Source organism: Thalassophryne amazonica, chromosome 6 (assembly GCF_902500255.1).
Source record: "Thalassophryne amazonica chromosome 6, fThaAma1.1, whole genome shotgun sequence".
NCBI lineage: Eukaryota > Metazoa > Chordata > Actinopteri > Batrachoidiformes > Batrachoididae > Thalassophryne > Thalassophryne amazonica.
In genome coordinates this window covers 63,397,167-63,418,399 of record NC_047108.1, presented here as the reverse complement: position 1 = coordinate 63,418,399, position 21,233 = coordinate 63,397,167, and the positions used below count along the sequence as shown (strand labels likewise).

Sequence of the window (21,233 nt, the reverse complement as noted above, 5' to 3'; positions counted from 1 at the left end):
TATTCATGAAATAGTATTTATATATATATATATATATATATATATATATAAGGCTACCTTTTTGAGATTAAGAGATGTATGGGAAGAGCTTATGGAGTCATGAGGTCACTGAACAATTCTATTTTTTTTCCCCTGCTAAACCTTAAAGAGCATATGTCTGTGAGTAATACTTACCTTTTTATGTTAAACTGACCTGTTGTGGTCTTCTGAAACAGTTGATAGATGTAGACTAAAGGAACCTGATAAAACAAAACACAACAGAAAACATAAAACCAACTAACAATAGATGGACTGCATTTATATAGCGCTTTTCCATTTGCATCAGATGCTCAAAGCGCTTTACAATAATGCCTCACATTCACTCTGCTGTCAGGGTGCTGCCATACAAGGTACTCACTGCACACCAGGAGCAACTAGGGGATTAAGGACCTTGCCCAAGGGCCCATCGTGATTGTCCAGTCAGGCTGGGATTTGAACCGAGGATCCTCTGGTCTCAAGCCCAAAACTTTAACCACTAGACCATCACCTCCCCTACAGTGAACAAAAATAAATATAGAAATAATCAATAATGGTTTCCTGTGAACACTTAGTGACTGTGACACCTCCACTTCATCCCTGTATCCTGTGAAAAGACATTCTTTATATTTGGTTTTAAACTGTTGAATGTTTGGATGCCGCTTTAACTCCTCTCCCACACCATTCCACAGTCTCACCCCACAAAATGAAATGCAGAATCTTTTCTTGTTCAGATTTTATTAATTTTAAAGTTGTTTTTCCCTCTTAATTGATATCCCTCCTTTTGAGCCCTGAACAATTTCTGTTTTTTGGTAAAAGGTTATTTTTTGCTTTGTACAAGATCTGTGCTTTTGGAATTTTACTTTATCTGTTAATTATAATATTTTTGACTTTAAGAAGCATGAGTGAGTGAGTATGGTCTTGATAGCGACATTATGAATGACCCGTATTGCCTGTTTTTGAAGAATAGTTAGTGATTTTATTGAACTCGTGGAGTGCTAGGGGAGCTACGACCACTACCTTTGCACCCCCCCCCCCACCAGGACTAAACCAAACCAACTTTTTTAGGTTCCTTAGATGACCCCAAAACACAATCAGGATGTTCCCAAAAATAAAAACTGGCCTCAAGCCAGTTATCCAAGATGGCCACCAAAATAGGGTTTTTCACTTCAGAGCGTGTTCACAATGCTGGGCATCCTTCATTTCAAGTTTCAGAAACAGACAAAACTCATTTTTCAAAGAAGTTATTGGCTATATTGTTTTGCCACTGCTCCTAGGAATCTGTCAAGACAAATTCAGGTGGCTGGTGTGTTTAATAGTCCCACAGTGAGCATTAAATGACCCAAAAATACGATGGTTTTTCCAAAATAATGTAACATCTTTGATATAATGTAAATTCAGCTAGACAGAAATAAGATTTACACCTATTAAACATTAGGAAAGATCATATTTACAGCATCCTTATTGTTTCTAGTTTCCATTGATATGACGTGGTACTTTCAGGGCAATTGCAGCTGGTCCATCCTGTTTTTCTTCAATGAAGCATAATGCAAAAATACCAAAATTTACCGTACACACAGGTCACCTTGCATTTAGTGGATAAAAAAACACGTTCAAACTTGTGGAAGTACCCAAAACACCTATTGGTTGATCAGAAGTGTTGACAAAAATAACTTTTCATTAGATTTTTTGGAATTTGATACTGTAGTCCTTTTATTTTGGGCATATTTTTTTTCCGTCCCACTGTGTACGTCTATAACGCAACATGTTGCTCCTCACTGTGGGGAAAATAAAAAAAAACGTTGACCCAACTGTGATGAACACCTACCCACAAGCATACTCTATAATGACATCCATGAAAAAAATTCAAGTGGCCAAGTCTGTCCATTTCCGTAACATGTTGTGGGACATTTTTCCTTTTGTACTGTACAGTATTTGTATGGAAAAGTTATCGTTTGTATGTATAATTTTTGCATAGTTACAGTGTTTACAACAGATATTTTGTGCATTTTTCACAAATTACACTTACTTTTGCATGATCTCTTAAGGCTCATTGATTTTGTTCTTTTTATGATATTGGAGATCATTTTTCTTCATTCATTGCCAATTTACATAGATGGTGACATTTTTTACTCAAATCAGAATTAGTGAAGATTTATTATTCACACATATTTAACTTTGAGATATGAAGGTTTCAGAGATGGAGATCATCATTTTTGTCCCACAGTGTCCATTCGTCACATGTACAGTCGGGAGCTCAGTCTAATATTATTAGTCATATAACAGCTGAGTGGATCCTTGTCATTTGATGGTGCTTTGTATGTCACATGACATGGATTAATTCATCCCATTTGTGTTGCATTGCATTTAGGGTGCAGCTTGGTTCCATTTCGAGTGCAAATTTGGTTCCATACATTTGGTACCATTGCACGCACGCGCACGTGATCATGCGAGTACACGTGCGCCCACACATGCTCGTGCACTCACACACAAGACAAATCCACTGTGCTGCCTGGAGGCTGTTAGCAGGAAGAGAGAAGAAAAGCTGGACTAATTTCTGACATGATTTTTTTTTTTTCTTCGCTGCACTGAGGACGTACACATACGCACAAGCACCGATCAGGTTGCGTGTATGTGTGCGGGGGTCGGGGAGACAAATCCACACAGGAGGAAGAGAGAGGAAAAAAAGCTGGACTCATTTCTGACGTGATTTTTTTTTTTTTTCGCTGCACTGAGGACATACACAGTCGACTGAGCCGGTTGTGTGTGCACGCGTGCGCGGGGGACGACGACGCGATGATTTGATTGAGCTAACTAACGCTGCTATACACACACGATCCACTCCACTGTAAGCCGTCTGGATGCATGAAGAGCTGTTCAGATGAAACGCTGATGTGATTTTTGGCTGGACTGAGGAACTACACAGTCTTTTTTTTTTTTTAATTGAAGTCCGAAGTCAGTGCACAGCATCACTGGACCACATGTTACAGTGGAACACCAAAATGTAAGTTCCTTTTCTGTTGTTTATAAATTAATAAAATATCAAATAAAAAGGATCTATTTTAGCCATTATATAAAACAAATAATGAATGTTTTTACATTTTTTCAATGGAACAAATATTTAATTCAGTGAAAGCTGAACATACCATTCAACTTTGCCTCGTTGAATGGTATGTTCCAGCTTTCACCAAATTAAATATTCATACGATTGAACTCCGAAAAACCATTCATTATTTGTATATTATAAATAACCTGCCTTTTAAAGATGAAATTGGTCAAGTACTGATTACATGTTTATGCTTTATTGAATTTAGGGCCCCTCAGATTAATTACTTGCAATATATCACTTTAGAATGAAGCAGCAATGCAAGCGCAGAGGCACCAAGTGCAGTTCAATGAGTGCATGCTAAGTGCAATCAGTGTCACAGGGTGCAAGTTGTAAACATGTTTATTTTGATCGGTGGCTTCAGAATCCTCATTTGGACTGGAAATCTTGAACTGTACAGATATAGCCCACTCTATAAAGCTTTCTGAAGGTGGGTCACCATGAGTTTCCTGATTTTCTGTCAATTCACATTCTTTCAAAAGCTGTTTGTCAAATTCAACTTTTGATAAGTAAAAAAAAAAAAAAAAATGCATGTGTCAATTATTCTGCGGTGTGCTGAGGTTGGTTTTAGGATGTTTCCTTTTTATACACATCCTGCTACGATTTCCCTTTAAATTCACATCCCACTCTGATAAATCAAGATGGCTGCTACATGCATGGCAGCCATATTGATTTTATTTTCTGCCTTTTGTTTTCATTTTCTCAGGGTACTAAATGTATGTTAGGGTGGTAAGGATGTTTCATATAAATTTGTGGCATGCTCCAATAATCAAGATGCTCCCATGGCAGCTATCTTGATTTTGGTTTCCACTAAATAACTCTTTAATATCTTGTCAATTTTTCATTTCAAGGTATGTTTGGGTGTTTAATACAGCCTTTTCAATTGCATGTAAGGGTGATTCATTAACTACGGGCACTATTGGCCTTGTAAATGTAATTTCCACCACACCATTGCCTTACAATATAAAGCGTCTTGGGGCAACTGTTGTGATTTGGCGCTGTATACATGTGCTCTGATGTCACTGTTTATCTCCATAGAAACTACCCAAACAATCTTTCATACAAACTGCTTAAAGGGACATTACAGTGTTGTGGTGGAAATTACGGCAATAGTGTGGGACAACTACATTTTGTTTAAAAAAAATCACAACAGTTGTATGACATTGAATACCCCAATTATGTTTTATTTTACTGATATTTTATTCAGAGATATTTTAAAACATTAGAAAAATGTTTCTTTACCATTCATTTTTATCATTGACGATCAAAAGTCTGGGTGTGGGACAAGCACAAAACGGCAATATTTGCATATAATGATGCTGAAAAAAGGTGAAAAAGTCATCATAGACTACTAGAACAAATTTCTTAACACACTTTCATTGTAAAGATAACTATAAAAGTGTGAAATTTCCCCTTTATTCTGTTTTTCATAAAATATGATCAAAGGACATAAGTGCCCGTAGTCTAAGAATCACCCGTAAATCCTTAAAGTTTGTTGGCAATTTACCCTTAATAAAGTTATTACTGTAAAATATGTGGTCTATAATTTCACTGATCATTTTTGATGGTCTGTATGGCCCACAGTGTCTGTCCGCCACATGCACATTGTGTCCATCTATCACAGATATTTCAACACATTCTCTACATAAAACTATACCCCTTCCAGCAAAACCTCTTGCATGAGGCTTGGGCACTACAGAAGGCATGTTTCAAACAGTTTTTTTCTTTTTTCTTCTGGTTTTGTTTTTACAGCAAGTGAAATAATGGACCTGTTTCAAAAAATTAAAACTTAACACATTGTTTCCCACACTGCTGCATGGTGCAACAACTGGCATCAATGAAACTGTGCAGGAAGTTAGTGTAGTTCCATACCTATTTGGAAATGTGTCTTGACCATCTCTGAATAAAGACACTTCTGTGGGGCAGGGATCATTGTTTTGGCAAAATATTCCAGTTTTTGGGCCTTTTCATGCAAAAGAGCGACCAGGATTTTATTCAGAGAATAAAGATTGTTTAAAAAAAAAAAAAAAAACTACATTCTCAAGACCCTAGTGGTCCATACTTAAATATGTTCCACTTGTTTAGAATAATTTTTTTTTCCACTGTTGCTGTTACATTTTGATGCCCAGCTTGGTGAACATGCGCTTAATCACCGATGATTTCTGTCATTATTAAATCTATTGTTTGTTTATACTATGTATAATGTTTAATGATAAGGGTCTTTTGGTGGCCATTTTGAATCTTAAACCATGAATGACTTTAGGCACAAATGAGTTTGCTGTGACCTGCAATGGTCTTCCCATTGAATCTCTGTGATATTTAAGTTGTTTATATGTTGTGTAAAGGTGTTTTAGTGAAAAACCCTATTTTGGTGGCCATCTTGAATAACTGGCTTGAGGCCAGTTTTTATTTTTGGGAACATCCCGATTGTGCTTTGGGGTCATCTAAGGAACCTAAAACAGTCCTGGGGGTTGGGGGGGGTGCAGAGGTAATGGTTGTACCTCCCCGAGTATAGTTATTGACCCAGATCTCTATACCGTAGTTGAAATCCGGTAAAACAATGGAACAGTATAGGATGCAGAGTGATTTATAATCCAGAATATGTTTTGCTTTGTTTTACAGTGAAATGCTTCTTGAGAATTTGGTTTGTATATATTTGATGTGTGGTTTCCAACCAATCTCATCTACTATTGCGCCAAGAAATTTATTTTCATTAACCCTTTCAATCTTTTTCAACTTCAAGTTTTTTTTTCCCCTCACCAAAATGGGCGCTGCCCTCACTACAGTTTATTGTCTGAAATAGCCCCAGTTTGCATTTCAGAGCTTCTAGAATTCAACCCCCCCCCCCTAAATTTTGGGTTTTGCCTTCTTTTTTTTTCTCACCGCTTTCATCCCGGAGAGATGTATAGAAGATAAGTATAACTTGCATTGTGGGGGAACATCAGCATGTTTTTCTGGGTATGCTCAGTACAGAGGTGCCTCATACAGAAGTGTTCAGAATAATAGTAGTGCTATGTGACAAAAAAGATTAATCCAGGTTTTGAGTATATTTCTTATTGTTACATGGGATACAAGGTACCAGTAGATTCATTAGATTCTCACAAATCCAACAAGACCAAGCATTCATGATATGCACACTCTTAAGGCTATGAAATTGGGCTATTAGTAAAAAAAAAAAAAAGTAGAAAAGGGGGTGTTCACAATAATAGTAGTGTGGCATTCAGTCAGTGAGTTTCAGTTTTGTGGAACAAACAGGTGTGAATCAGGTGTCCCCTATGTAAGGATGAAGCCAGCACCTGTTGAACATGCTTTTCTCTTTGAGAGCCTGAGGAAAATGGGATGTTCAAGACATTGTTCAGAAGAACAGCGTAGTTTGATTAAAAAGTTGATTGGAGAGAGGAAAACTTATACGGAGGTGCAAAAAATTATAGGCTGTTCATCTACAATGATCTCCAATGCTTTAAAATGGACAAAAAAAAAACAGACGCGTGGAAGAAAATGGAAAACAACCATCAAAATGGATAGAAGAATAACCAGAATGGCAAAGGCTCACCCATTGATCAACTCCAGGATGATCAAAGACAGTCTGGAGTTACCTGTAAGTGCTGTGACAGAAGACACCTGTGTGAAGTTAATTTATTTGCAAGAATCCCCCGCAAAGTCCCTCTGTTAAATAAAAGACGTGCAGAAGAGGGTACAATTTGCCAAAGAACACATCTTTTTAGTCACATAGCACTACTATTATTCTGAACACTACTGTATACCCCCATCACACTAGAGGCTGAATAATTCAACCCACATTTGGGAGGTGTTGATCTGCATTTGCTGTCGTCTGAGTGCAGTCTGAACAGTTGGCACAGTCATGCAGCTGCTCCGAATGTTCTGCTCATGTTCAAAACAGTCTGCGCAGTGGAAGTGGAAAATATCGAACAGCAGTCGAAGTGCCTTCTAATTGCATTCTAAACAATCGAACAAATGAAGACAGAGTTCATGACATTCACATCATGTTTGGCATGTTTCCACTACGTCGAACCCTGGTGCTGAAATGATCACTGTGTGTGTGTGTGTGTGTCCATGTTCATAACAGTTGAATGAGCTGCTACATGTGTGCGCGCTGTTGTCAGCAAGTGGACAGTTTGCTCCTGAGACTTTGCTGTGTGTACGTGTACGTGCACGTGTGCACCACTGTCATTCACCGGACACCTTTTGCTGCTGGCAGTGGGCCAAGCTTTCCCATGCACGCTTAATTTGTTAGACGCAGCCTTTCCAGAAACTTTAATTTCTTTTTTTGTGCTTTTGCTCACTTCAGCAGCACAACGCAACTCTGTATACCGAGATGTACAGAGTTTATCACATGGGATTTATTTATGCCATAGTTGTTTGCAGCACACAGCAGCCAAATGAGAGGCTTTTCACCACAGGCTGTGAACCTGGCTCCTGTCCACCCTGCGTTGTGAAACACTACTGGTTCTGTGCCAGAGGTGCGATTCATGATTAATAATGTTGTCATATGCTGGCGACACAGTTCCACATCATCCCTCCTACAGAGTTAGGTGATCAAGTAATAATATGTATATTACAGCAGTGAGATCCGTTTAGCTCCGAGCCTCTGATGCGTACAATGACGGATTACTGCGCATAAAGCCACAGAGAGGCTCAGCTGCCTGTGGTGTCAGACATGATGGGCACAATATTTCACATTATTTATGTTGCCTGTGGAAGAAATGGAAATGTATCTACTGTAAGGTCTATTATGGATATTACAGCCTGTTCAGATCTGCAGCGGTGTGTACCGCGGCACACAGTGCTTTCTGTTTGATTGTGCACTGTTCACATCCACCTCACATGATGAATGTGTGCCGCATACGTTATTAGATATCAACATTTCCTTTGCCCTCCCTGGCCGGGGTCCAGTGGAGGTAGATATCTGTGGTACAACATGCCAGCAGGCTTTGCTGTGACGGTCCATCTCAGAGCTCAATCAACCACGATCATATTGTTTCAAATGCTGTTATGATGCCGTCAGAATATGTAGATTGCTATCTGATGGTGCAGAAAATGCACACAGATGTGTGTCCCACCTAAACAGCGCCAAGAGTGTTTTGACCTGTGCAACACACTCGGGACAGCCGAGCAAATGGGACTAAATACAAGGTCTGTGATAAAACTAACGGACCTTTTTATTTTTTTCAAAAACTATATGGATTGGAATCACGTGAGATTACATCAGACAACCTTGAACCCTCGTGCGCATGCGTGAGTTTTTTCACACCTGTCGGTTACGTCATTTGCCTGTGGGCTGGCTTTGAGTGAGGAGTGGTCTACCCCTCCCGTCGGAATCTCTTTGACAACTTCCTGAGAGACTGGCGCTTTGCTTGATCAAAATTTTTTCAAAAACTGTGAGGCACATCAAAGTGGACACTATTTGAGAAATTCAGCTGTTTTTTTGTGAAAATTTTAATGGCTGATGAGAGATTATGGACTGTTGCTGTCGCTTTAAGGACTGCCCACGGAGCGGGACGTCGCGACGCGCCCCAAGCCGCCGCTGTCTGCCTGTTTCGAGCTGAAAGCTTCCAAATTTAAGCCTCTGTTGACCCAGGACGTCGTGACAGAACAGAGAACTTTCAGAAGAGGTCGGGATCAGCAGTTTATCCGGAGATTCCACTGTTAAAGGAGATTTTATTAATGAAAGACGTGCGGACGGGATGCAGCCGGCGCGGTGTGGCGGCACAGGAAAAACACCTCCGTGTTGATAACCATTTGTAAAAACCAGGCGGGTTTTGATGGCTTTGAGTGAGTATCTGAGAAATTGTTTAACAGCTGCGTCCCGACGCACGGACCCGTCTGCACTTTCTTTCATTACAAAATCTCCTTTAACAGTGGAATGTCCGGATAAACTGCTGATCCCGACCTCTTCTGAAAGTTCTCCGTTCTGTCACGACGTCCTGGGTCAACAGAGGCTTAAATTTGGAAGCTTTCAACTCGAAACAGGCAGAGAGCGGCGGCTCACGGCGCGTCGCGATGTCCCGCTCCGTGGGCAGTCCTTAAAGCAACAGCAACAGTCCATAATATCTCAGCCGTTAAAATTTTCACAGAAAACCAGCTGAATTTCTCGAATGATGTGCCTCACAGTTTTTGAAAAAATTTTGATCAAGCAAAGCGTCAGTCTCTCAGGAAGTTCTCAAACAAAGAGATTCTGACGGGAGGGGTGGACCACTTGTCAGTTAAAGCCAGCCCACAGGCGAATGATGTAACCGACAGGCGTGAAAAAAAACTCTTGCATGCCCATGAGGGTTCAAGCTGCTGTGATGTAATCGCACGTGATTCAAATCCATATAGTTTTTGAAAAAAATAAAAAGGTCCGATACTTTTCTAACAGACCTCGTATGTAGACTGCCACCTGTCTTCAGACCGCAACCAAATACTTCCCGACTGTGGCCGGATGCATCATTCTGACACCGTTCTGCCTCAGTCAGCGTATGTGTTATAGGGGTATTAGTGTGATGGGGCCCTTAAAGATGACGTGCCAGTGAGCAGGTTAGCTTTGTCAAGTACACAACCATCATTACTGACGCTGCTTTGTGAAACCAAAACAACCCAGTTTCCTTCCACTCTTGAGTTTTGATTAAACCCACTTTCTGATATGGGGCCTGTTCTGGGGGGAGCAAGGTTGATGAATGTGGAATGACTCATTACTGACTGGGTTAAGTTCAGATACTAAAATTCTGATAAGCTGGGATGTCAACTGAAGTTAACCCTAAAAACCAAGACTGAAAATAAACTTGTCATTATACATATTGAAACGATTGAAAATTTCAGTTCAAAGTCAGATATTTCAACGAAATCAAATTTCAACATCAAGCATTCAGTAGTGACTGAATACCAGAATTTGGTATTCAGTTGCTGATGCATTTCTGAGTTAGCTTCTGTACACAGTTGGACACGCTATCCACCCACCCCACCCAAAGTCTGAGTGAGATTTTCAGTAGAACTGAGGGTCGGTTGAAAAGTTTTCTCTTCTACATTATTTCACTAAACAGCAAGACACATGACTCATTCATTTGCTGAAATCTTGTAACATTCTCTATCCAGTAATCATTACTCTTCCATGCAGTCACCCGCTCTTTCCACACATTTACACCAATGCTGGACAAGTTTTTGTATCCCAAAACCGGGTCTCATCTCAACACTGCATCATTTGTGCAACTGTGTCCCTTCAGGCATTCTTTCAGCATCTGAGGGCACAGAAATTGAGTTGTATGACAGCTATCTGAGTAACAGCAATGCATCAAGTTTGTGGACGAGCAGTCTTGCTGAAAAATTGAATCTTTTCCCAGATGAACCTGCTTCTACTGCATAAAGCTTTTGCAAAGCGTGCACACAGCAGTTGGAGTTGACAGTGTGGTTGTGCATCCGCTACAGGCCTGCTCATGTAGACCAGTCGTGGAGGGATTTACACATTCACACAGGCCATGGACATCACTCATTTGTCTGCAAAACCCTCCATTATGAGGAACACCAAGAGCACATTTCAAATGCACCTCCATCTACTGTCAGCATTAAAAAAAAAAGACACCTGTGCATGTGTTACACCAAAGGTAAAACTATTTGGTGTAGCAATAGTTAAGTAAAAATTATTCTCATAACAATTTTACTGACATCTTGTGACTGGAGGCAGAATGTGTCAGCAGACATGTTGTAAACACACACCTGATTACCATTAATAGTCCACAAGCTCCCATGCTTGTAAAAAAGGTCTCAGTCTTGGTAAATAGTAAGTTTTTTGTATTTACAAAAAAAGAAACAGGAAAAAGAAAAGCCAAATCAAAATAATTTATTTTGGTGACATTTCATACAGTTCTAGGATTGTGTCTCAAACACCTGGTTGATCCATTACTATTTCCTTTTGCCACCCCAACCTAAAGGAACAGAAAATAACATGGAAGGGGGTGGGGAAGCAATTCCAGTAGGTATTTGCAATTCTGTCAACATCTAACAGGTTTCTAAATGATTTCACATTACTCATAAGATTAAAAAAAAAGTTAGTGCATTTTATTATACCTTAATCACTAGCTGCTCATACTTATTGAAGGGGGGGAAAAAACCAAACAAAAAAACAGGCCCAGTGATTAGTTTACATATTTGCTATATTACTAAACCCAAAGTCAAATCAAGTACTCTCAGCTGACATCTGACGGGATATAAATGCCACATGCGTGATTTCACTTTGACAGTTCGATTTCACACAACTTTGGGGAAACCAGCCTACCAAGATTGAGAGAAAAGCATCACGCATTAAAATTAAAATAAATTTGAAAAACAATACATACAGTGAGAGAAAATGCGAATTCTCTGTCTCTCCCTACAAAAAAAAAAAAAAAAAAAAAAATGCAAATGCACCCTAAAAGCACAAAATTAACTGATACCTGCTGTCAAGAAGCCTCCCTCTGTTAAGCCAATGCTAGAACAATTACATTCTCCCACACACATTTCTAGTAAAGAATGATTAGAATATACCATCAGAAACTACACTGCTACAGTCTCTTCAAAGTCTAGTTGGGGGAGGGCCCGATGGAAGGGGGGGGACCCCAAAAAACAAAAGGCTTCGCAGACCTGATTAAAAACCAAAACCTATCAAAAACTATGATCGCAGGCAGCTGGCATGTAGTAAGCGATGGCTCCCAATTTTCTTACAGCCACAGGTTGTCTGCCAAACAAAACACAGCGATCATCCTCTGCTAACAGCACTCCTCAGTCCATCCTGTGACACTATGCCACTTTTACTTCAGACATAAGCTTAACCTGGATATCCCATATTGATTTAGAAAAGCCGAATCATAACTAAAACAATCAGGTGCACTGATCTGATCATTTACCTCCTCTCTTTTTTGGGAAGGGGGAAAAAAAAGCAAAACACTACAACTCAAACATGTAAACAGAGAACCTGATTATTAACATGATCTGAATTCAGACTGATATACTGAAAATGTCTCAGACAACTGAGATCAAACTTAACATGAAAAACTTTGGACTAGCAGGTTCACTGCAGCTGAGGCCAGTGAGCACCTCGAAGTGGAGTTCAAACAAACAAAAAAAACCACACATCTGACTGGCAACATCAATTTCTGATAATCGGACTGATACAATTTAAGCCAATCATAAACCAGGATTAAAATACCACCATAGAACACATTTCAGTAATATACATTTGAGGATCAAGCTGTCCAATTTTAGGACCATCATTCAAAATCTCTGCTGTAAAAGCCAAAATAACCCATTTCTTCCACAGTGCAACAGCCCACTGCAGCACTTTAACAATCAGAACGCAAACAGACATCAACCCTTCAGTTATTCTCGCAAACCTAAGCACACAAGAAAACTGATGTCTCATTGCGTGTTAGTGATAACTGTATATGTACATGACATATATGCATGTTCTTTTCTTCTTAGTGCATATGTTCTTTGCAAACCAACATTGATTCTTTTATATCAAACAGGTAGAGGGCCATCAGGTGGCCCAGCGTCCCACCTCTCCCTAGCAGAGCATAAATGAAGTGGCATCCTCATAAAACCTACATATTCTTTTTCAGCATGTGCTGGAGCCCAAAACAAGATTTTTGTTTCCTTTTCATGTCACCCCTCAAAATGTTCCAACTTCTTTTGATGCCACTTTTGCTCACAAGTCCTGGATGTCCATGTCTTATCACCATTTTAAAAGCTTTTCTTTGGACAAGTTCCAGGGGAAAGGCAGCTACCATAATGTTGTTGCTTTTATGTTATTAATTTTTTTTATATAGTTATATATATTCATACATCTTTTGTTTTCTATTCATATCAAAGTTTTTACTTTGGCGATAACGGTGGAATATTCTGCTCTTTGCCAATGTGTCTGTAGCCCCCCTGGGGGGAGTTGCGTCGAGCTGGAGGTGGACGTCTCTGGTCTCTGAACTTCAGGCCTCCAGTGCCTCGGGGTCCGTTGTTGCGATAATAGCTTTGAGAGTCACGTTCACGCGGGGGTCGGCTCTCCTTGCACTCCCATCCTCCTTCCCGGTCATGACATTTTTCTTGCTTGTCTCCAGGACTATTGCTGGAAACCGGCTCCTCTGCCTTATTCACACGCAACTCACGCAGTGGTTGGTTTGATGCACTGCTGGTGGAGGCGGGTGCAGGAGGAGGGGGGTCTTTGGGTGGCCGTTGGCAAACCTCAGCATAGCTGAGTTTTCGAGGCTCCTAAACCAAGTTGGAGAGAAGGCATTTGTTTAACATGCAACATTTTTAAACTATGACAAACTGGCATTCAATACACTGTTTTTATGACCTGTCAAACCCTCAGATCTCATAATCTGAACGCTCATTGGGTAGGAGTGACAGTTCTGGACTTTGGTGGGAAAGAGTAGAGAGCAAAGACTGAAATACTGAAGGAGAAAGAGAGAAAGGATTGAACCAAAGCCAGTCCTTCCACTACCTGGATTCCCCTCTATGCGCAAAAGATCTCATCAACGGGTCTGGTTACACACTACACACCGCTTTTTAGAAAGACACCGCCGTCTCACCTGCGCAGGGATGGGAACAGCTGCTGTGGTAGGGCCTGTTGTGGTTGGAGTCACTGGTGTGGATGCAGTGCACGGTTGAGGTCTGGAGCTGGGTGCAGGCTGTGTAGAGGGGACTGGGTTAACTGGAGGTGAAACAATCGTATGTGGCGTCACTTTTGGGACTGGGATCTCCACCTTTTCAACCCTCTTTTCTGGACGAGCAATACTGTTGGAACAAGAATTTGCCATTTCATATGGATACCGTGAGTCAAGCACTAATGATCCTATATATAAAATGCAATGCTTAAAAAACAAAAACAAAAAAAAAAACTAATATCATACCCTGAGCCTAAGTTCCCAAGTAGTGGAGGAGCAGATTTTGTGGATACCAGGAGATGAGCCGAGACAGTCACAGCCTCCTCTGTAACTGGGCCTTGAGCTGAACCTGGACTTACAGCGGCGTCTTTATTCGTTTGCTCATTCTATTAAAATAAATAAGACATTGTTTCCTGCTGAAATCTTTGCAGTACAACCCATTTCAAACATGCTGCAGGCAGCTCATCTTACCTTGTCTCTGTACAAACCGCGTACAACATCTGACATTCTGTTTTCTAGCATTGGTTCTCCCTGCGTACTGACCACACAGCCAGGAAGAGGAGGGAAATTAGTAGCAGCCAAGTCAAACTTGGGAGGAGAAACTTTGATATCTGCTAATGGTACAGGCCTCTGAAAGAGAGGAACGAAAATCAACAAAAATCACAATGGTTTACCCTTGAATACAGCTGAATAAATAAACTTACCGCAATCCGTTCATCTTCTCGCCTTCTCCGTGTCCCTCTGTAAGTTGTGCTCCTCCTGAAAAGCAAATAAACTCTCTGTGGTGACACATCATTCAATAATTTATGTCTTGTGAGCAGACTATCAAAGTCAGTGACAGTTCACTGACTGGCACAAAAACTAGACTTGGGGTGTACCTTCCACGTCCAGCCATGTTGCTGTCATCACTGGGGTCAGAGGAAGACGATGATGAGAGATGTGAGAATGCTGAGGTGAGCTCTGTGACCGCCTGGGCTGGGTTAGCGATGATGGCGGCAGCAACAGGCATGGGAGGCTGCGGACTGCGCAGGCCAGTTAGACTCTCCAAAGGGACTGGAGTGATGGAGCCTGGTGTCACCTCACTTGTTCTCACCTGAGACTTCACGTGGTTCCTGTCACGGTGGGGAACAGGTAATAAGCAACATGTTCAAGATATATTTGGGACAACAACAACAACCAGTGTTTCCTTTGAACTTCTCACATGCTGAGATCATTTTTACCTTTACACCAACTACACCAGTGGTTTTACATGCTAGCCCATTTATTAGAAAATGTTTTGTCTTTACATTAGTACCAACCAGTCCGCAAAAACAGTTTAGGTTAATTCCTACATTCATTGGTCAGAAAATTGTTTTCAATTACAAGGTTTAAACTTCCATCAAAGTGAACTGATCAGTGAACATGGGGCTCCCTGTATTTCAGTGCTTTATGTTGTGGTAATGCCATGTGACTTGTAGAAATGCAGTTACAAAGGAGAAGAAGCCTATTTGAATATAAATTTTGTGACCCCATCTGTTTTTTTTTTTTTTTTTTTTTTTTAAGTGTTTGACTGGGGACTGTTGAATGGTACACAGTAACTGTGCAATACCTTCTCATGTGCAATACTACAAGAGGGAAAAAAAAAATGGGAAAAACAATAACGCAACTAGATGCTCTGATTTGAAAAGGAATCCTCAGTGCATACTGCACTGATGAAAAACTGGCAGCCTCAAAGGCTGATTCTGAGTTTAGATTTTGAGTTTTATAGAAGTGGGAGTAAGCCCAGTGTCCCAATGACAATTTTTACCCTGAATTGACATCCCAATTCAAAATGTGAGGTAATCAGGACCATTTGTCCATAGCAGCAGTCTAAAGTTGTGTGTCACATTATCATCGACAGATCACTGCCAATTACAATTGGAACTGAATGCAGCACCATGTGACTCATAAAAAGTATTGTGTGCACATAAGGTCAATGTCTCTGGTTACAACACTTTACAGAACTAAAATGTACCTGTTAACACATGAAAAAACATGTCCTGCTGAAGAATGCGGCATGCCTTACATGGGATGATGGATGTAGATCAGGAGTCATCAACCCTGTTCCTAGAGGGCACCTGTCCTGCATGTTTTCCATGTCTACCTACTCCAGTCACACCTGATGTTTTAAAAGCAGTGTTATCCAGCTTTTCATTGGCTGAGCACACTTGATAGAGTTAATTGCCTCAGAGTGGAACAGGGAGCGTTAGAAAAGAGATCAGTGAATGGTGAGTCTCCAAAGTGCACACACACCGACTGCTATGCTCACTTCACAAATAATCTCTTTATTCTAATTTTAGTTTGGATTGTAGTCAGTCATCAACAAAATAACTGAGCTGCCCAATCCACACCCAAGAAGAAAGGATTTATTTGAAAATATGGGGAGGTGACGGTCTAATGGTAAAGCGCTGGGTTTAAGACCAGGAAATCCTCAGTTCAAACCCCAGCCTGACCAGAAAAATCACAAAGGACCCTTGGGCAAGGTCCTTAATTCAGAAGTTGCTCCCGGTGTGTAGTGAGCATCTTGCATGGCAGCACCCTGACATCGGTGTGTGTGTGTGTGAATGTGAGGCATCATTGTAAAGCACTTTAAGCTACTGATTCAGATGGAAAAGTGCTATATAAATGTAATCCATCCAAGATACAGTAAGGAAATAAAAACTAAAGCCATCTGGAATATCAGTAAAAAAAAAAAAAAAAGCATTATAGCCCCACAGATGCACAAATTCCAATCAGATTGTTCATTTTTTGGATCGTGAAGGATCAGTGTTGAAATAATTGGGAACATGCTTCAAATTTTTTGCAAGTGGTAGCAAAATTCTACAATACCACTATGAGCACCTGTTGCATAATATCACATGCTCCAAATAGGTATCAGACTGTTTTATTTATTTATTCATTTTTTCCGTCGCTATAGTAATGAATCGAGTGCCAAAAATTGGCAATGGGAGACCAGTTTTAGACAACGACAAATCATTCTCAATCATGAAACTCCAAGTTCTAAAGTCATTTGTCACAGCTGATTTAGGACTTGAAATGAAACTTGGAGTTTCATAACTTGACTTGCTCCAACCTTGCTCCTCATTTTGGTCACAATATTCTTCAAAATGGACCTGTATTCACATCACTCCATGATTAATTCAAATGTGTTGGACAATGTAAAGCTCACAGACATTTTCTGATCTTGGCTACACCAAAAACTGATATGAAAAACAAAATGTTTTAGTATTGGGAACGTGAACATAACATGTAAGTAGTGTGTCATTAGTAGGCTACAATGCATAAAAACCACTGCGTGGACCTTCCACATGTAAATCAAACCAATGACATTCATGACTACAGTCATCTCAGGGTTTCTGAGAAACTGATCAATAACAATCATCATGTATAGTCATGAATAACAAAGCTTAAGTTCAATGAAAACACCAGTGGCACTAACCAAAACATCAACAGGGTAGCGCAGTCTCGTTTGAACCCCTGCGTGATATTGTGGGATTTGACCACTTCTGGGGACAGCCTCCTGTTGCACAATTCTAAAACAGCATGATGTACTGTTTTGTTTTTGGCTGAAATCACTGAAGCAGTCACAAAAAGTGTAGTTTTTTTTCGGTTCCCAGTGGAGAAGGGAAGATTAAGCAAATGTGAGAGGTCATGTCGATAAGTGTTAGCCTGCACAGCTAGCCAGAGTAGCTACGTTCTCTTGCCTGCACAATCGTCTCGACATGTTTGAGCTCTGGGTCACAAGCAAACCGGTGTAAAGTGGACATTCCTTTTTAGATCTACCTTAGTATACTAAGGCCGCATCGTCACTTTTTCTTTGCATTTTCACTTTGTTTGCTGTGTAGTTTGCCCAAAAAGTCAAGAGGGCTGTCCCCGGATGTAGGATTATTGCGTCATATTTAACCCTTTAGCGCCTGCCCTCAAACGAGAGTGTGCTGCCCAGTTAATGAAGGGATAAGAAAGCGTGCCGTGTTATTGTAAATTAAATGTCACAGACATGCAAGGCCTACATTTGTTCTCATGATTGGTTCAAGTAGTGAATAACTGATTTAAAGAAGGTATGGCTCTCAATCCCCACAAAATAAAACAGCTGAAAACACCTGTACAAGAGTGCACTGCACTATCAACTTCTTGATGCACTATAAATATCATTTACAGGTTGGTATTGTTTGTGGACTGGCACCATAATTAAGTTAACTTTTAGTTGTTTGGGACCATCAGATCTCATAATCTGAACGCTCACTGGAACAGGAATGAAGCTGACTTTGGAGAGATTAGAGAGCAAAGAAAACAGAGAAAAGAAGAGAAATAGAAAACCAAAGCCAGTACATCAAAACCTGACTTTCCTCTGTGCGCATCATGATCTCATCACCAGGTCTAATTTGGTGCCAAGGGAGACATTTGCTTATGAAGTGACGAGATCTCAAAGCGATCAAGTCTACGCAAGACTGAAACATTTTTTACAGAATAATTGGTTGAGTCAAATTCAAACTATTAATATTTCTTTGTTATGACATATATGGCAGGGATGTCCAGAACACACACGCCAAGACTGCTAAAGCAGATCGGAGCATTTTATAACAAGACTAGTAACTAGTTAATTCTTAATTCACTTTGGAAGCTTCAGCTGTCATTAATAGATTAGATCAGTAATCCTCCAGGAGCATTTTCAAAATGTTGGGGCAAATCCCTACCCACACAAAATAAATAAATCAAAAACTCAAGACAACTTGATACTCAAAACTAGCATTGGATTAGATACTCATTTACAATATAATCAATGCCAACGTGCAATTTTTGCCTCCTCGAATTAATACGCAGCTTCTCAGCCACCCCCCCCAACACACACACACACACACACACGGAGCAGAGCTTCTTCGGGCAGGTTGAAAATGCGGTTCTCCTGACATTTAAAACAATCTGCTTCCATGTGCGAGACTGGTACCATCCCCACTGAAGGGAAGAAACGACTTCTCCTCCCAATCTAGAAAGGAAAGGGGCGACTGCATGGATTGCAACAACTATAGGGGTGCTACGCTGCTCTCTGAGCTGGGGAAGGTACTTGAGAGGATTATTCTTAATAGGATGCAGTTTCAGCTACTTGCTGCTCAGCGAACAGAACAATCTAGCTTTACGGTCAAGCAGTCAACCTTAACTGCAATTAATCACCGTGTAGTCACAGAACCCAAGCGTGAATATTGGCGGTGTCTCTTTGCAGCCTATGTTGATTTTCGTAAAGTGTTCTATTTAGTTGATAGGACATTGTGAGAATCCACAGAACCCTCAAGAAGTTACTGTACATCATAGCCACTGAGTGCTTTATGGAGTGAAGGCCGAGTTTTTCCCAGTGAAAACTGGTGTTCATCAGGGATATGTTGTGGCTCCTATACTGTTCAATGCTGACGTAGACTGGGTATTGGGTGGAGTTGTGGAAGCCAGTGACAGTCGCTTTTGTTTGTAAGAAAAGGTTTACCGATCTCGACTTCAAGGACGATGTTGTGATCTTCGCAGAATCAATGATACCTTGATTGCAGCACTTGAGAAGCTGAGTGAGGAATCAGAGGCTGCCCAAGATACAGGCCTTTAATGACTTCCTTGAGCTGGCCATCAGAAATGTATCTGTATGTGGTCAAAGTGTTGCAGAGACATTCACTTGTCTTGCTAGTGGCAGCCGTGTCTTTGGGTCCTTGGCTTCTGAGATTGAGAGATGCTAGTTAGAGCTTAGGGAGGCATGAGGTCACTAGACATATTTAGTGAAGCCAGTATCTTTACAAGAGAAAGAAAGACTTGAACCTTTCAATTCCTGGTGCAGCCTGTATGGTTTTGAGACTTGGGCATTAACCAGTGACCTAAGGTGATCGGATCTCTTTGGTAGTAGGTCTCATCTGCAGTTACTGCTGGAACAATATAATTACGGAGTCTAAGATGAGGAATATCACTTGCATTGTGAGGAAGCGTCAGTGTCGTCATTTTAGCAATGTGTTGTGTTTCTCTGTGCCTTATCCAACACATAGATGCAAGAGTGTTGAGGACCTTCACCTGGCTGCGGCAGGTAGATGATTATTTTAGAGATGTGGGGATGGACTGGTTTTTGGCCTGGGTGGTTGCCATCCAGGAAACAAGGCAGTTCTGTGATGTCACAGATGTGGTGAAGTGTGACACCAGTGCATGCTCCCAGACTTGACTTGCTGTGTGGATTAAAACAATCAACGAATGAATGCCCTTTTAAAAGGGTTATCCACAGAGTAAAAGCTCCTTCAGCTTCTCCCTTATTTCACTTGGGGTCTCCACAGCAGATGAAAGGTGGATTTACAAGTTGATTTGGCACACGCTTTTTCATGGGGAATGTGAAAGGGTGGTCTCAAACCAGGAACGTTCTGCTTTTGAAACAAGAGCACCAACCTCTTCGCCACCATCCTTACTCATGAATACGGAAATGTTTTAAACCATTTGATTTATGCATTTTCATAAATAGAGCCATAACATCAACGCAGATTTCATTACATCAATTCCTTCTGGGGAGTGGGCTAGAAAATTTGTGTTTTGGGAACATTCAAATAACATGTATTCACCCATAACACACTTTTAAATAGGTGATGTTCTTGTTCAGTGACTTTAATGGCTGATTATGAGTATGATGTGGGGGTTAAAAAGATACTTTTTTTTTTTTAAACAATCTCAGATTGTAGTTTCTTTCAGCAGATAATCAATATTAAAACATTATCTTTAAGACCAAAAAAAAATATGATCAGGACATCCCTAATATATGGCATACAAAACAAAAAAGTATGACTTGTTAGGATGAAATGATATCAGAGGGGAGAAGCCACAGAATTGGGTAGCAGCTGCTGACATGTAGAAGGAAAGCCTTAAGTTACCAAATCACACAAATTTTTCTTTCTTAGAAACTTCATGATCTGAAAACATTTCTGACAGTGGTGAAAAGTATTATAGCCAAAAACGAATTTAATGCCACAAGGCACAGCCTCTACTATGATTTATCCTTTTGGCTGTTTGGGTATGATAAGAGATGAGGATAGCGATGAAGCTTATTGTATAGTAGCAGTGGTACCTGAAGGTATTTATTACATTCTTTCTTGAATAGAGGGGGACACTGTGGGGACAGTAAGAAGACAGGGGGTGAAAATGCATTCCCCGGTGAGGTTAAATCATCTTAAAAAAAAAACAAAGTAACAGCAAACGATTTTAAGTTTAATCTTTTACATAATATCAACAGTGATGAAAGTAGTTAAATGTTCCATGCACACTATATCAGGTGGGAACTTACCGGTTTCTGTTGAATGGGCGAGCAATGTTAAGAGAAGTGGATCCAGCTTTGTAGTGCCCAGCAGAGCCAAAGCCATTCACAAAGCTACTGTTGGGAAATGGAGCCTGCATATAAAAGGAAGTCCTTCATTAATGTAAACAGATGTAGAAATGGCTATTCATGCACTTCCTACCACCAA

General features: G+C 40.5%; 1 protein-coding gene across 3 annotated transcripts in view; it reads right to left on the bottom strand.

Moving 5' to 3' along the window:
- Positions 1 to 10,939: 10,939 nt before the first annotated feature.
- LOC117512294 (la-related protein 4) overlaps positions 10,940 to 21,233 on the bottom strand; it is a 28,069-nt gene continuing 17,775 nt past the window's right edge. The window contains exons 10-17 of one of the 3 annotated variants that reach the window (XM_034172308.1): positions 21,056 to 21,159; positions 20,840 to 20,881; positions 14,628 to 14,861; positions 14,454 to 14,508; positions 14,221 to 14,379; positions 13,996 to 14,135; positions 13,675 to 13,879; positions 10,940 to 13,351 (exon numbers count right to left, since the gene is read on the bottom strand). In XM_034172308.1, the coding sequence (XP_034028199.1) occupies positions 12,965 to 13,351; positions 13,675 to 13,879; positions 13,996 to 14,135; positions 14,221 to 14,379; positions 14,454 to 14,508; positions 14,628 to 14,861; positions 20,840 to 20,881; positions 21,056 to 21,159 (1,326 nt within the window). In that variant the 3' untranslated portion in view covers positions 10,940 to 12,964. Of the gene's footprint in view, positions 13,352 to 13,674; positions 13,882 to 13,994; positions 14,136 to 14,220; positions 14,380 to 14,453; positions 14,509 to 14,627; positions 14,862 to 20,839; positions 20,882 to 21,055; positions 21,160 to 21,233 lie in introns of all 3 variants that reach the window. The other 2 variants (XM_034172307.1, XM_034172309.1) reach the window with 2 other exon arrangements.